The 14,747-nt window shown below is 34.8% G+C and overlaps 1 protein-coding gene across 2 annotated transcripts in view; it reads right to left on the minus strand.

The window, feature by feature from the left end:
- Nucleotides 1-3,915: 3,915 nt before the first annotated feature.
- Nucleotides 3,916-14,747, minus strand: part of SLC27A6 (solute carrier family 27 member 6) — a 38,083-nt gene continuing 27,251 nt past the window's right edge. The window contains exons 6-10 of one of the 2 annotated variants that reach the window (XM_076361937.1): nt 10,274-10,364; nt 9,332-9,530; nt 8,640-8,737; nt 6,271-6,401; nt 3,916-4,154 (exon numbers count right to left, since the gene is read on the minus strand). In XM_076361937.1, coding sequence (XP_076218052.1) covers nt 3,978-4,154; nt 6,271-6,401; nt 8,640-8,737; nt 9,332-9,530; nt 10,274-10,364 — 696 coding nt within the window. In that variant the 3' untranslated portion in view covers nt 3,916-3,977. The remainder of the gene's footprint in view (nt 4,155-6,270; nt 6,402-8,639; nt 8,738-9,331; nt 9,531-10,273; nt 10,365-14,747) is intronic. The other variant, XM_076361938.1, reaches the window with a different exon arrangement.

Below are 14,747 nucleotides of genomic sequence, written 5' to 3' on the forward strand. Positions count from 1 at the left end.
AATTTATTCCTAAAATTACTCCTATTCATGTGCAACTTACTTTGGCTGTCTGCTGAATCTTTGCATCTAATTTTACTGTAAATAGCATTTTTTGAGATAGTCAAATTCTAAACAGAAGGACATTATTTCATTGAAATCAGTTTTGACCTAATGAATAAATTTCGTAAATGCTGGTATGTGTCTTGTAATTTCTGCTGTGTGTGAGAATGCACATCAGATTACTAGTTGCATTGTTAGCTGGGGACAGGCTACTAAAAATGAATCATCACTTTTTTTTTTTAGTAGAGGGTCTTTTTTGTCTTTCTTCCCATAGCCATCCAGTATTTTTTAATTTTAAAAATGCAAACAAGACTGCTCCTTCCTTTACCTCTTTTTTCCTCCACAAAAGAAAAAAAATGCAAAGCCAACAGTAGAAGATGTTTCCTGTATGTCGTCTGCAGGGAATTTGTGGGTCAATCGAAATACATTCTTTATGGCAGCTGTTACAGGTATGGGAATGCTGGTGGGAGTGTGAGGGACAGTTTAGATGCTTCGTCTCTTGAAAAGCTGTATCTACCTGATTTGGGTGAGGAGGATAAAATTCAGGCCATGATCTGCTTAGGGACTTTGTATTTTTTTACCGTCTCCTGGGGATCCTGAGAAAGATTTATGAAAACTAATCCAGACTATAACTGTATTAACTGTACCAGATTCACTAGGACAAGTGAATGGATATGTGCTTACCCTTGCAGAATTTTATCTTCCCTAAATGATAATTCCAATCTCTTTTTTTTAAAATAAACATTTCTTTCATCATTGACCATCCCCAGTTGCAGAGGAAAACTTAAGATATATACGCTAAATCTCTAAAGTAATTACCTTCATTTATTTTAATCTCTCTCTCTCTTCTTTTTTTTTTAATACATGAGGTTAGCAGTGCAGCTCTCCATCCACACCCCAGCCACCCTCAGCTGCTTCTTTACCCCTGCTACGTGAAATGAAACTTCCCAGGCAAATACTGGGGTATAATTTTGCAGGGACACTCAAGCCCTCAGCCCTCAGCCATTCCACATGTTGATCTGGGTATGAGGGTAGGAAACAAACAGGTTGGTACAAATATTCTCTCATTCTGAAAGGAAGGCCCTTCCTGGTGTTTGACACGAACATCATTATCATTCAGCCTAACTTCAGTGCCAGTTTAACGATTTACATATCCATGGGAAATGTGACATTTTGCTGCAACATGCTTCAGTGCGTCTGCTGGCACCTAACCTGCTGGCTAAAAGAAAGAAAACTACTGGATTGAAAATAATACACTGTTTCCCCCTTAGGAAATACAGAGCCTGTGATTCTGTAGATTTTCCCTTTATTATTTTCTTGATGTCATAAGCATCCTATCTCTTGAGATGGTGCATGGGACAGGGCTCTTTTACTAGCCTTTGAAAACAGGCAGGTTGCCCAGGCTGTCTTCATTACACTAAGGAATACAGGGGAGTAGCTGGAATTCTGTATTTCTCTAGTGGTCACAGCTGGGAAACAAACACCTGTAGGCTGCTCATGCCAGCTAAGTTAGAAGAGTCCTGCTGCTGCTGCTGAAAGAAACCGCAGAGCTCAGAAACACCAACTGGCTGCCCTAGTAGTGGACAGAGCACGGAAGTTAGCACACATGCATTTTTCTTCCTCTAATGCTCTCTCCGCCCTAACCACTCCACACAGAAACAATCTATCTTCTTCGTCTTAGATACTTCACAAAATAAGCCACCAAATGGTGACACTCACGAACAGGGTTTTGCTTCCTTTTTTTTTTAAAAATGGAAAAGTATTTACTTGTTTCCTTATCTTCTTTTTCATGTTTTTTTTTCCCTCTCATTTCTCTTGCATCTAAATGGTAGAACCTTTTCACTAGTCATAAATAGTATCAAATATTGTAAAGCAAAATAAATCAAAAAAGTGGTAAATCTGATACCAAAGCTAAGCATTTGATTTCATTATATTCATTTATAATCTACTACAAGATTAAACATGCTACTGTGGATCTCAGGGTACATTTTTTTTTTTTATTAAAAAAATGTGTTATTTGCCATAGGAACTGCATAATTTTTACTGTTGTAATAAAAGAAAAGGGATCCTGAAGTATATTCAGCACACACTTATGGTAAGACGGGTGTAAGAGATCAAATAGTTTTGTTTTCAACAACCAATCCTTTGCTCAAAATTATAACTTGACTTGCAAAGTTGGGTTTAACTTTATGGTAAATACTTGATTCTTAAATTTGCAGTTCTTGACTAGGAAAGTGCAACTATCTGCAGAACAGAGCAATGGTACTTCCATCTGTTTGAATAAGCAGCACCTCCCCCCCACCCCAGCTTTCTGTTATTGACAGCCATTTTGGGAACTACATAAAGAAACAAATATAAAAAGTGGCACTGCTCAGGAAGTGCTAGACTGTAGTGACCCCTTCCATTATTAAAGACCCAGCAGTCTTCTCCTTTCCCCATTAGGTACTTAACAATTACATTAAACATCTACCATAAAGCATGATGTTGGTGTAAGTATTGTTTGGTCTTGCTGCTTTGTAAATTGCAAAATTGCAAACTTGTTTATTTCTACTGGCAGTCCCATAAAGAATATGGTATTCAGAAATATAAGCAAGCTATGAATTATGAATCTTCATATATTTTTTACTGCATCCTTGGTTTGGATTTTTAAGGAAAATCAATGAAAGTGGTAATCAGAGAATCAAAAGTTTACACAAGTTCTAACGTCTTGTTAGATGAACAAAGTAGAAAGAAACAAGAATAAGATAGTTAATTTTTTAAGTGTGTTACATCCTACTCTTTTATGAGAGTCTGGTTTCATACCACAGTTATGACAGAAGAGAGACTTACGATGCCCAGAGTTGAAGAGAGTCGCCCTTTCAGTATTCTATGATACTGCTTCTGGCTAATCAAAGCTGGCCTCACGATCCATTAGAGGAGGACACTGCGCAAGTACTGTATCAAAACAGACTTTACGCAACCAGACTTAAATCAAACTAAGACAGTACGGAATTTGGTTTAAATATTCTTATACTTTATTTTAAAACTTTTAAAAAGCAATGCATTAGAACATATGATTTAGAGTTTTAAAATGTCTGCTATATTTTATACTCATAAGAATCTCTGGCAGTCATTAATAAGAGTAAGGAAGCTATTTGTTAGTCAATATGCATGACAAAGTGCTGTAATAATTCTTTTTATGCAATATAACCAATTTTCACCATTAAGTGTGCACATTTTCTCTGCCTATTGTTGATCTGCTGCTAAACATTTCACAAAAGTTTGCTCTGCCTTCAGAATTTGGCACTCCAAACAGCCAGTTTAACAAATGAAAGAGCATGGATTATGACAAAAAATCTCAGCAGTGATGTTAGTATAAAACTCTTTGTTTTGGGTTTGTTTGGAGGGCTTTCTTCTGCTTCACTGTTTTTCATCTTATGTTCCATCAGAAAAGTCCTCTGCAGAAGAGTTGTTTTTTCTTCCAACCACTGTCAAGTCTTCATTTCTTAAAATATATATTCAGAAGTATATATGAAATGTAAACTACATTAAAAAAAAAGATGTTACTGGCATATTTTCTCTCTCGAGAAACAACTTGTGTCACAATATCTTTATATGTTGAATCTTTTTTTACTATGTTTCATACCACATATCATTCATGTTCCTTTAGTACTAAGAAAAATGATCAGACTCAGCATTTATATTCCAAAATTAAGATAAAATAGATTTCTGTCATGTTTTACAGGTCACTTACTTAGAAATTGGTCTGAAGAGGTAAAAAATGATTAGTGAACAATAATGATCAAGTGAGGAAAGATACAAGACATACCTGAACGTAAATATCAACTATATAAAATATTATTCTGGATAACTATGTATAAATACTGGTAATTAGTGTTACTGTTTTCTCATATGGTAGCTCATATAGACTGTCCCTTAATAGCCTATTATTAGGTTAATTAAAGTTTCATTTTCCCAGATAAGATCATCTCATGTACTTCTTTGGTTAACAAGACATATGCTTTCTTAGAATTATCTAAAAAATAAAGAGGATCAGTAATTGTAGATGGATTAAAACCTTCATCAACCAGTCGAAATTTTTGTTGTTTGAATGTTCCAGTCATTTCCATTTTTTCCTATAGAAGAGAGAAAGATCTATTATTCAATAGAAGAGCTTATTTTCTTTTGCTCACGTTCATGTTTGTTTTTGAAAATCTTACCTGATGTAAGGTTAATACTATTTATTCTCATTACGCTGGAAAACTAGAACTTTTGTGCTGCTATGGACAAACACCCAGAGATACAGCGGAAAAAAATTACAGCCCATTGCTTTCTGCATCACTGTGCAGTGTCTCATCACAGTGTCTCATTTGGCCTAACCCCAGCCTGCCTGCGACAATCCAGCTTCTTCATTTGTGCACATTATAAAACTAGACATCATAAAGAATCTGAGAGTAAAAACTGTCATTATCAAGAACTTATTATAAAAACTGTCATTATCAAGAACTTCTTACTGATAAAACTCAGTAAATTCTCTATATCTATGATTATTGTCACCTTAAATAAAGGGTTGAAAGAACCACATACTAAATCAGCCATACTCATACTCAGCCAGGTCCAAATAAAGGTGGATCTTTATCATACATTTTATAATGTTTTCAAGCTTCTTTTCAGTGTCACTGTATTCCTTGGAAAAAGTAGTGGGAGGCATCTCTTGTGAACATCTTTTCTCTATCCTCCCCACCTCTTCTCAGCCCCACTTTATGACCTCTCTTCCATTATCTTTACATTTTTATGTATATGCAAACAATCTCCAAAAACTAAAAATTAAGTACTATCTCCAACAACTCAGAGAGCTATTGTATCTACTCCAGATCTACCTCCAGATTGTATCTACCTGCTTTGGTTGGTCTAAGAAACATTCTGACATCTTCTAAAGTATGATTAGATGTCAGATCAAGCTCAATAGGTTTTTAATTTTTTCCCTTGAAGTTCCACCCACTACCTTATTTCTTGGTTAACGACAGCAGTACCAACAGCAATTCATCTGTAATGTAGGCATTTAAATTCTAATCGAAGTTCCAGATACTTGATATCCAGGCTATGTCCAAGATTCAGATTCCTTCTGCCCAGCATAAAGGCTTTTTTGTACATCTGTAGAGCAATAAATCTAGACTAGGTTCTCATCATTTCATAAACTGACTGTTGCAACATTCTCAAGTCTAATCTTGCTTGCTCGTATCAGAATGCTGCTGCAAAAGGTATCTTCCTGGACTTAGGAGATAGATAAATATACATATATTTCAATTTCAAGGTCCTTCATAGCCTTTTCCTTTCCCCCCCTTTATTTTGAATCAGTATTCAATCTCTGATTGGCCCAGGGAACAAACTTCCATAATTTAACTTCTCTTTTCAAACAATGATTATTTTTTTCATCCCCTCCTCAGACTTAGGAGACTTCCTTCATAAACATCTTCAAAAACATTTTTCTGTTTGCCTTTGTCATGGTGTTTTCAAAACACTTACCAGAAATGAAGATGCTCATCAGACTTCATTTATCATGATGATCAGTATTGTATGTTTTCTATACTCTCCCATTTTTTCTAGCCATATGTAGTCCATTGTATTACATTTACGTTTTTAATGCTTTGGGGGAGAGACTATTTTTTTTCCCAAATTGGACAGTTACTACAGCAAAGTACTAGTACACAAATAGGGATGACTTTGATGACTATGGTGGTGACAATAGTAACGTACATTTTTAATTCACCTTTTCAATTTACCTACTACCTTTTCAAATGCTTTAACTTTTGTCATTATGTTACACAGCAAATAACATTTCATTTATTGTGCACCATCAGTGTCTCCTGCTTTAGCTCTACTTCTCCCTTCTCTCATTTCCACTGAATAAAATGGATTTTGGATTATTTTCTCCAGATGCAATTGTTCACATTTTACTAATCTGAATCTTTTTGTTTTCCCATGTTCATGCTTCTAATCTCCCTAAATCCTTTTGTATGATCTCTATCCTTACTTATTTACACAATCCCTCCCGTTTTAACATAATCTGCAAATTTTATTTACTTTTTCTGTAATTCCTTTCCCAGAACTCCATTAATGAAGACAGCAAATAGGACCAGTTCTAAAACTAATCAAGTGACATATGAACAAGTACTTTCTGTTATTCATTTAGCCATCTCTGTGTTCAAATGATGTAGATGTTTGTACACACTGTGCAATAATGCAGCTTACCTGGACTCTTAAAAAAAGAGGACAAGCATAACTTGGTAGATAGGTCACTACTTGCTTATACATTTGCTCCAAGTCTAATGATGTATTCTGCTTTAAAATAAGAGAGGCCATTCCTGCTCTTCCTTCATGATCTGAGGGAAAGGAAGTAAGATAAGAATTTTGAAACATGAATAAAGTTGACATTTTAGTGATGAACCTTACAAAAAAGAATTGTAGTGCATTAATAAACTGGCAGTCATATATCATCTTCCGAGTTTCAGTAAAGCTGGAAGATTACATTCATATTTTATATTGTATTACATACATTTGAGGATCACTCATGTGATCAATTAAACAATAATGCTGTAAATGAGTTTGGCACGTAAAAGTAAATGGAGTCCCATGCTCAGTATTAATCAATAAATGTGGATAAACATCAACACCATTCCTCTCTCAAAAACAAGAGTGCTGAGCCTCTTTGCCAGATTAGCCAATTATATCTTCTCTTCAGTTTTAGCCTTTCTCTCTTGCCAGCATCTTCTCTCAAAACTATGGATCTGAATGTTGTTAACAGAGAGAGATATATTAAAAGTTCTTACTGCCTTGTCTGCAAAGGGAGAGCACTGTGGGTCTATGAGAAAGACCAAAATGGGTAAAATATAAAAGCAATGAACTTCAGCAATCAAAAATAACTGCACACTTTAACCATCAGCTAGTAATAACAGCAGAGACATTCTGCCAATCTTCTGTCTCCTTTCCATTTTTTTTTTGCTAATGCCACAAAATCTGTGAGAAACTTGATTTATTTATGTTTAAGTGCAATTATCAAGACAGTCGCATAAACTGGGTAGGAATCTGCAGGTAAATGTTGTATAAGAAATGAGACGGAATCATATTTTTGAGTCTGATTTTCAGTCAGTCTTCTTTATTATGATCTTTCTTGTGTGGCTTTAAACTAGAGGTAAGTGACACCTTTTTCACATTTTAAACTCTTATAATTTTGTGGTGGGTTCACTCTAGCCAACAACTAAACATCCAGCCAGCTTCTCACTCACTCCCTTCTCCCATGGGATGGGACGGGAATAGAAGGAAAGCAAGACTCATGTATAAAGATAACGGAAGTTTAATAAGGAAAGCAAAAGCTCTATGCACAAGCAAAGCAAAACCAGGACTTCATTCACTACTTCCCATCATCAGACAGATGTCCAACTACTTCCTGCAGGGCAGGCCCTCACTCAGCACATGCAGTGGTTGCTTGGGAAGACAAATGCCATAACCACAAACATCTCACCCTCTTCCCTTCTCCAAGCTTTTATTACTCAGCATGTCATCATATGATATGGAATATCCCTTTGGTCAGTTTGGGCCCGCTGTCCCATCTACATCTGCTCCCAACTTCTTGCCCGCCCCCAGCATACTCGCTGCAGGGAGGAAGCCTTGATACTGTGCAAGCTTCGTTCAGCGATAGCCAGATGTTGGTAAGTTATCAACACTGTTTTAGCCACCAATGCAAAGCACAGCACCATACGGACTCCTGTAAAGAAACTTATCTCTATCCCAGCCAGACTTAGTACACATTTTAAAAAAAGATTTAGCTTGAATGGGAATCAAGCCCAGATGATCTCATGAAAATTAACAAAAAAAATTATTAAAAAGAGATTAATGTATCTTCTTTCTTAATAATTTTTTTCTCTTCATTTTCTTCTTCACCTTGTCCTTTGTTTTATAATATATCTGTTTACAGATGGTTTATTAGGCTAAATGAAAAGTGAAATAAGACAGAATAATGTCTTCATACATTTTCCTTTAGAGTTACTTTCTTACCTTGTTGACATTTTATTTTGACACATTGTAAGGGACGAGGCCCACGTGGCTGTGCTGTAAGCACAGACAATGCCCCAGGGAAAGCTCCAGAAGCCAGCCATGGGGAGGGGCCCGGTGTCACTCTCCTTAACTGACTAATGTCTCAACCACTCCTGGAGCTGGGGTAAGAGAAGACTCTAGAAACCTTGGGCTGGAGCCAATACATGGGGGCGCGTGGGAGCCCCCTTGGGGCACTCTCCACACTGACACCCCCCGTTGGCGGGGTAATTAATAATTAATTAATTAATTATTAATTAATACTTTAATTTAGATTATGTAGCTATCACAAATTCATGAAAGATAACTTTTCAAAAATACACATCACTGCATACACATAAAAATGCATGATTCACTGGCTCATTCACAATCTGGTGGTATTTTCATTATCTACATCTACATTTTAACTACGTATTAAACAGATGACTCAATCAGAAGTGATTCATAGGTTAAAAACATGGAATAAAAGAGTTATGAGGGTTGACAACTAACTTAGGGGAAGAAAAACATACAGCTAAAGCTTCTTTTACCTGGCACAGATACACCATACACATTTGTTTCTTGTATGAAGTCCAACATTACAATGACATCGGAAACTTCTGTAGTTGCAACATTCTCCCCTTTCCATCTAAAATGTGAAAAAATTTAATCCCATGAAAACGTATGGACACCTCCTCTTTAAAAAACATTAATAGGAACTCCACTCATTTCCACTAACAACACCTCAAATTTTTTCCCACTTGTCACGTTGGTATATTGATCTGATCACCAGAAGACAACGCTTGCAATTCAAATGGTACTGGATATTAGCTATCACTATAAAGCACAATGAAAGCTTATCATAATCTGATAAAATGGCTTTCAAAATTTTGACGTATCTAAACGTATCAAATGTGACCAGTCTTTACTATATGATACATTTTTCTCCACTTCAGTATCCAACTTCCTTGCTTGCAGCAAAACCATCACTAGTTACTATGCTTATTGGAATGACTGTTCAAAGAGCTGTAATTCTGACAAAACATTCTGGAAACGAGCTATCCAGCTCCATGGGAACACTTTTTACAAAATTAAGCCCCTATCATCCACTTCAAGATCATAAACTACATCACAATAGTAATAAACTGAACACTTCTGGTTGAAAACAAATAGAACAGTATTATTCTATTCTGCATGTCCATGTTTTTTAATGAAGAAATGTGAAAAGAAACAATTATTATACCTGAAGGTATCTCCAATCCTGTCCCAAAAATAAAGAAAATTCTCATGGTCTTGAACCATTAGATCTCCAGTATTAAAATAAAGATCTCCCTTATTAAATACCTCACAGAGTAATTTCTTTTCTGTGTGTCTCTTATTGCCAGCGTAACCAAAGAAGGGGTTCTTCGCATTGACTTTGGAAATGAGAAGACCAGCCTCACCTATACAGAGAAGTTGAAAGAATGTAAACCTAAGGTATCATTGCACATTTCCTGTACTTTACATTAATATTAATTTGCTACATACAATTTTACAAGACCAGGAACCAAGCTCCCTGTTAAAGCTGTCTGCCTGACCTTTGAAATGAGTTTTTCTTGCTTCAGCTTCCAGGCATTAATTACAGCTGTTACCTTCCTACAATACAACTGAGATGCTTCAGTATCTGATAAACACTTTGAAAATAGGTATGATCAAGAGATACTAGATATTTGATAAGTATTTTGAAGACAGCTATAATCAAGCAACCTCTTTTAAAAAAAAAAAAGAATTGATAAGCTTAATGACTAACTTAGTCAGGAACACTTAATCTCTCACCAAAAAGCATTTGCTCTAATCCACCAGTCTTTCTTGTAGATCTCTTAGGCAACCATCTCACTATGTTAACCTCCTTTAAAAAATACAGATGTCATTATCTACATATTCAGAGATAATATCACATCATCACTTTTGAACATTGCTCTTCTGTGAATATGTCCAAGGATCTCCTCAGTTCTTCTGGTGTCAGCATTGGTATGTTTAATAATGTTCTGTCTTAGATCAAAAATCATATTGCTTTTGTCAAGGCAAAGAGTAATAGTTGATGTTGGCATAGTACAGTAACACAACAGCAAGGCTTCTTAAAAAAATTCTCGAGTATTTGTATTACAATCAAAAGGCCATTATATCCTATGAAATACATACTTACCTTTCTTAACTTTTTCACACCAACCATGCTTATTTCTAATTGGTTCATCTTTTTGGAAATCATACTTGATTAAATCAAATGGGAAAAAAAGCTAAAAAAGGGAAAAAGGGTCATCAGTTATTCATCTACACAGTGACATCTGGTGGCAGCAAATATAAGCAAAGAAACCTTTACTCCAGTCTTGCTTATCTAAAAGAAGAATGTAGTTTCATTTAAAACTGAAAATACTCTGTATGTAAACTTACACCATTTCCTGGAGGTAAGCAACATCAAAACATTTTTATAATCTTGTAACTTTCAAAAATACTTGGTGAAGACATAAAGCCATAATTTTGTTAATTTTCTTACAAATAAGTTATGGGATCCATATATCAGTTGAAAAGCCTACATAAGTCAGGATAATACAAGCGTATCTGGAATTTAACTGACATTTAATGGTGGTGGCTATTATGAAAAGTGTTCTTGGGGTCTTCTGGCACCTAAAACAACTGGCAAAGCAAAGGCCTAAATCTCCTTACAAAGGGAAACCTACTTCCTGTTGGGCTTTACTCTTGCTTAACTAGCCTCAGTTCTTCCCTCAAGTTTTCTCAGGCTGGTGTATGGTGGAAAGTCTTATCGTGAGCACCAGCAGAAGGAGACGTACTCCCATGTCATTTGACATGGTTGTGTAGCTGTGCATGTTCCACAGTTATGTCAGAGTTAGTTCTGCATTTTTCCAAAATACTGTGAACCCTTGAGTCCTGACACTGCCGACCTAACTGACCTCCTAGTTATGTTTTACAACTAACCTTCCTCTTGTGTAAGGACCACAGAGAATGTGGCTCTGAGTAAGCTGAAGGAGAGGGCAAGATACTCTTATCAAAACTAGAAATTGCAATACTTTTTTTTCTCCAATATACAGGGTCTGATTCTTATTTCACTTCATTTTTCTACTGTGATATAAATCCAAATTAGACCTTTGAGAGACATTGACAGATGTCATATGCCTGATACTATATGGACCACTGTGTTTGCAGTTATTATCCTGAGGCTTCAGTTTGTCCAGCTTGGGATTCTGATTTCCCTTTTCATAAAGAAGTGTATCAGAAATCTATTTAACAACTAGTCAAACCAAAGATATACAGTTATCTTCTCCTGGAGAAATCTTGGCAAGCAGAGAAAACAATTTTAAAAACATATGAACATACACCTCCACTCTTCACAGTAAAGAAATGCAATATAATTTAAGGATGGTATTATGAAAGCGACTGAAGTAAAGGGTAGGATGCTAAAACATAAACCCCTTTGCTCTTCTGCAACTAATTTGGATGAAGAGTTGCATAATTATTTTATCCTAACTTGAAACGTTGCTGTAGCTATATCACATCATTTTGTTTTCAAGAAAGTCTGAATAAATACCAGCTTGAATCAAACATCAAGCACACAATTTCAGCCTCATATGGACAAACTTGTTTCACCAAGTCTTTTCAATGTTCACCACTGTGTTTTCCTTCTACCTTAGGCCTGAAACAAAAAGGTATTTTTAACAGTTGATCAAAGGAACAAGGTCATAGCGTGCAAAATCAAGTCATGAACTAAGGAATGGACACTTTTTGAATAAAGCGAAGCGGGTTTTTTTTAATAACTACAGACTACAGCATTTATCAAAGTCAAGAATTTGAGAGCCAAAAAGTTCAACTTAATTAGAATAAAGAATTGTATTATTCTTGATGAACAGAATGGGAGGTATTCATAATAAACACAAGTAATTTTTTCTTAGAGTCTTTTGGCTGTCTACGTTTAACTGCTGTTCTTTTTCACTTTCTTTTTTACATTTATATTTGCTACTTTAATAAGTTTCATATGACAGACCAAATGCAATGAATAATATAAATAATAATGGTATAAAATGAAATGTTATTCTGCTTTTTCTGTGTTTGATTAGAACAGTGGTGTGCCCTGTTCAGTTCCATTTTTATCTGTTCATTCCCTCAGAGCTCAATAGCTGTATCTTGTCAACATATTAGTCTGCATGACTAATGTATGCATTATTTTAAGCTGTTATAAATACTCAGAAACTTTAATTTAGTATCCGAGATCATCTAAAAATTGTTGAGACTTTTACTATTTATGTTGCTGCATACATCTTTTAGTGCCTGCAACTTTAGAGTATTAACTATGACTATTCCAGTTAGCTTTTTGAAATAATAGTCATGCAAATACATAATTACAAGGAAAAAAACCCACATATTGCATTAGACATGCATAATGGAACTATGCCAATATACATTCTGTGCAAACAGCTTTCTTTTCGTATTAAATACTAGAAAATGAAAGCTCCAGAGCAAAGCATTTAGTGTGGGTACAGGCCTACATTTGTTTTATCTCATTATTTAAAATTTATTGGAAAAGAGGGCCTGAGCTGTTGAAGCATTACCATATGATTTTCACAGAGTACTGCATGCAGGATTCATCATTTTAATCTACATTTTACTCGCTAAAGCACCACATAAATGTACCAAACAAAAAGCATCCTTTATCTAGCTGAAACTTAAAATGAGTTAAACTGCAGCATTATTGTCTGTTACTATGCTGCCTGGATGTTATCTAATAACAGCATCGCACACCCGTCTTTTTTTTTTAATTGACTGGAAATATGTGAGTTTAAATATTGTTTTCAAAATAGTTTTGAAATTCCTAAAGTTTCAACTTATAGTGAATGCTCACAGAACCTTCATCAGAGAAAAAAGATCACAAGCTATTGCTTTTTATTTAATTATTTGTTTTAGAGATGAGATATTGTTGAATTCTGTAGGACAATATATGTTTATAAAACAAAGCATTACATTTAATAGATTTAGTTCTAAGCATCTTAAAAAAGTGAAATGTAAGGAAAAAAAAATTCTGGAGCATAGTATTGTCATATCTTGTAAGTGTTTTAAAAATATACTTGTAATGCCTTCTTTATGCTGTAAAGAGTAGATGTATAGGTCCTCTGCACAGTTTTGTTAGCCAAAGTAAACAAAGCCAAGAAAAAAACCTTTTAAAGCAGTGCTTGATATTAATTGATTACCACATATTATAATAGAATACTTTGGAATACACTTGAAGTACCTTAGATTATTTTAGCTCAAAACTAGTCAAAAGAGCAGAAACAACACTAATTTTCATTGGCCAATGAACTTAAGAGCTTCCATTGCTTGGATTAACACATGCCAACATTCCTCCTGTGAATCCAGTTTTCCAGGGTCTTAAGATTTGCTTACACCTAACTTTGTTTACTTTTAAACTAAAAAGTATCACTTCTGCCACTTAAGTTCTATGACTGTATGAAAAAAGTGCATAATACTAATTCTGTGTTGCTGTGTGAAAGACAAAATATTTTATATGTTGAAATGATTTATGATTTGTTATAAGATTTAAATGTTTCTCAGCTCAAAGCTGATTTTGATCCATACAGTTTTGAGCAAAAGAGATTTAGATTCCTGTAATAGTTGGAATACTTATGCTTAAAATAATGAAAAAATACATTTATAAATAAAGTTTGGAATATTTTTTTTACATGTTGTTTTTTCAGATGGACTTGCCATGGGTCATTTTTAGCCCTTCTTACAAGCTTCCTTGGATCTCATCAGTCTCACTCTCCCATTGCATGTTCTCTGCCATCACTCAGAATTTATTTCAGTGTAAGAAAGCGATTTTTATATATATTTGATAGACACAACTGAGAGTCTTACAGATTTTTCCCATATCACATGTATATACACACACATAATATATGTCATATATAATAAAATTAATCATTAATATTAACCACATACATAAGTATGCCAGATGTAAATATTAAACAGTAATTCATTATATTACTATGTTAATCTATACACTATCTTCTTTGTAAAACATTTTTAGTTTTACCAGCTAAAAAGCCATTCAGAGGCTTCTACTTTCTGTTCATGGACTCTAAATGAACATCCTTATTGAAGGATTTATTCATATACCACAGTGATGCTTTCAAGCGCATGAACCAGTCCCTCTTATATAAAGAGTATAGCGTGAAAATAAACAAGTGCAAACAAGAGCACTGCTTCGAGTTAACATCTCACACACAGTGGCTTCTTGGATGTCTGGCAACTGCTATAACATTCATCTGTTTCTTCCTATTAACTTGTGTCTTCCAAATTATTTATGAAAATAAATGTGTTATGTAGAACCTTAATATTTATCACAAGTATTTGACCCCAACCCTTGGCAGTGACTGACAGAAAAGTTACTTTGCTCATTCTGAGAGCTCAAATTGTCTTTTAAAGCTGTAACTTTTGTCTGCATTCCACCTTTAGAAACTGTGCCATTGCCATTACCTACAACAGAAATGCATTCCTATTTCTTTTCCTTTTTCCTTGCTAAAAATATTATACTTTGAACCTATCTGCTATTATTCCCACTATACTCTCAATATCTGTAGGTATAGGTTTTCATACTGCATTTACTTCATTCC

The sequence above is a fragment of the Aptenodytes patagonicus genome, chromosome Z (genome assembly GCF_965638725.1).
Source record: "Aptenodytes patagonicus chromosome Z, bAptPat1.pri.cur, whole genome shotgun sequence".
Lineage (NCBI taxonomy): Eukaryota > Metazoa > Chordata > Aves > Sphenisciformes > Spheniscidae > Aptenodytes > Aptenodytes patagonicus.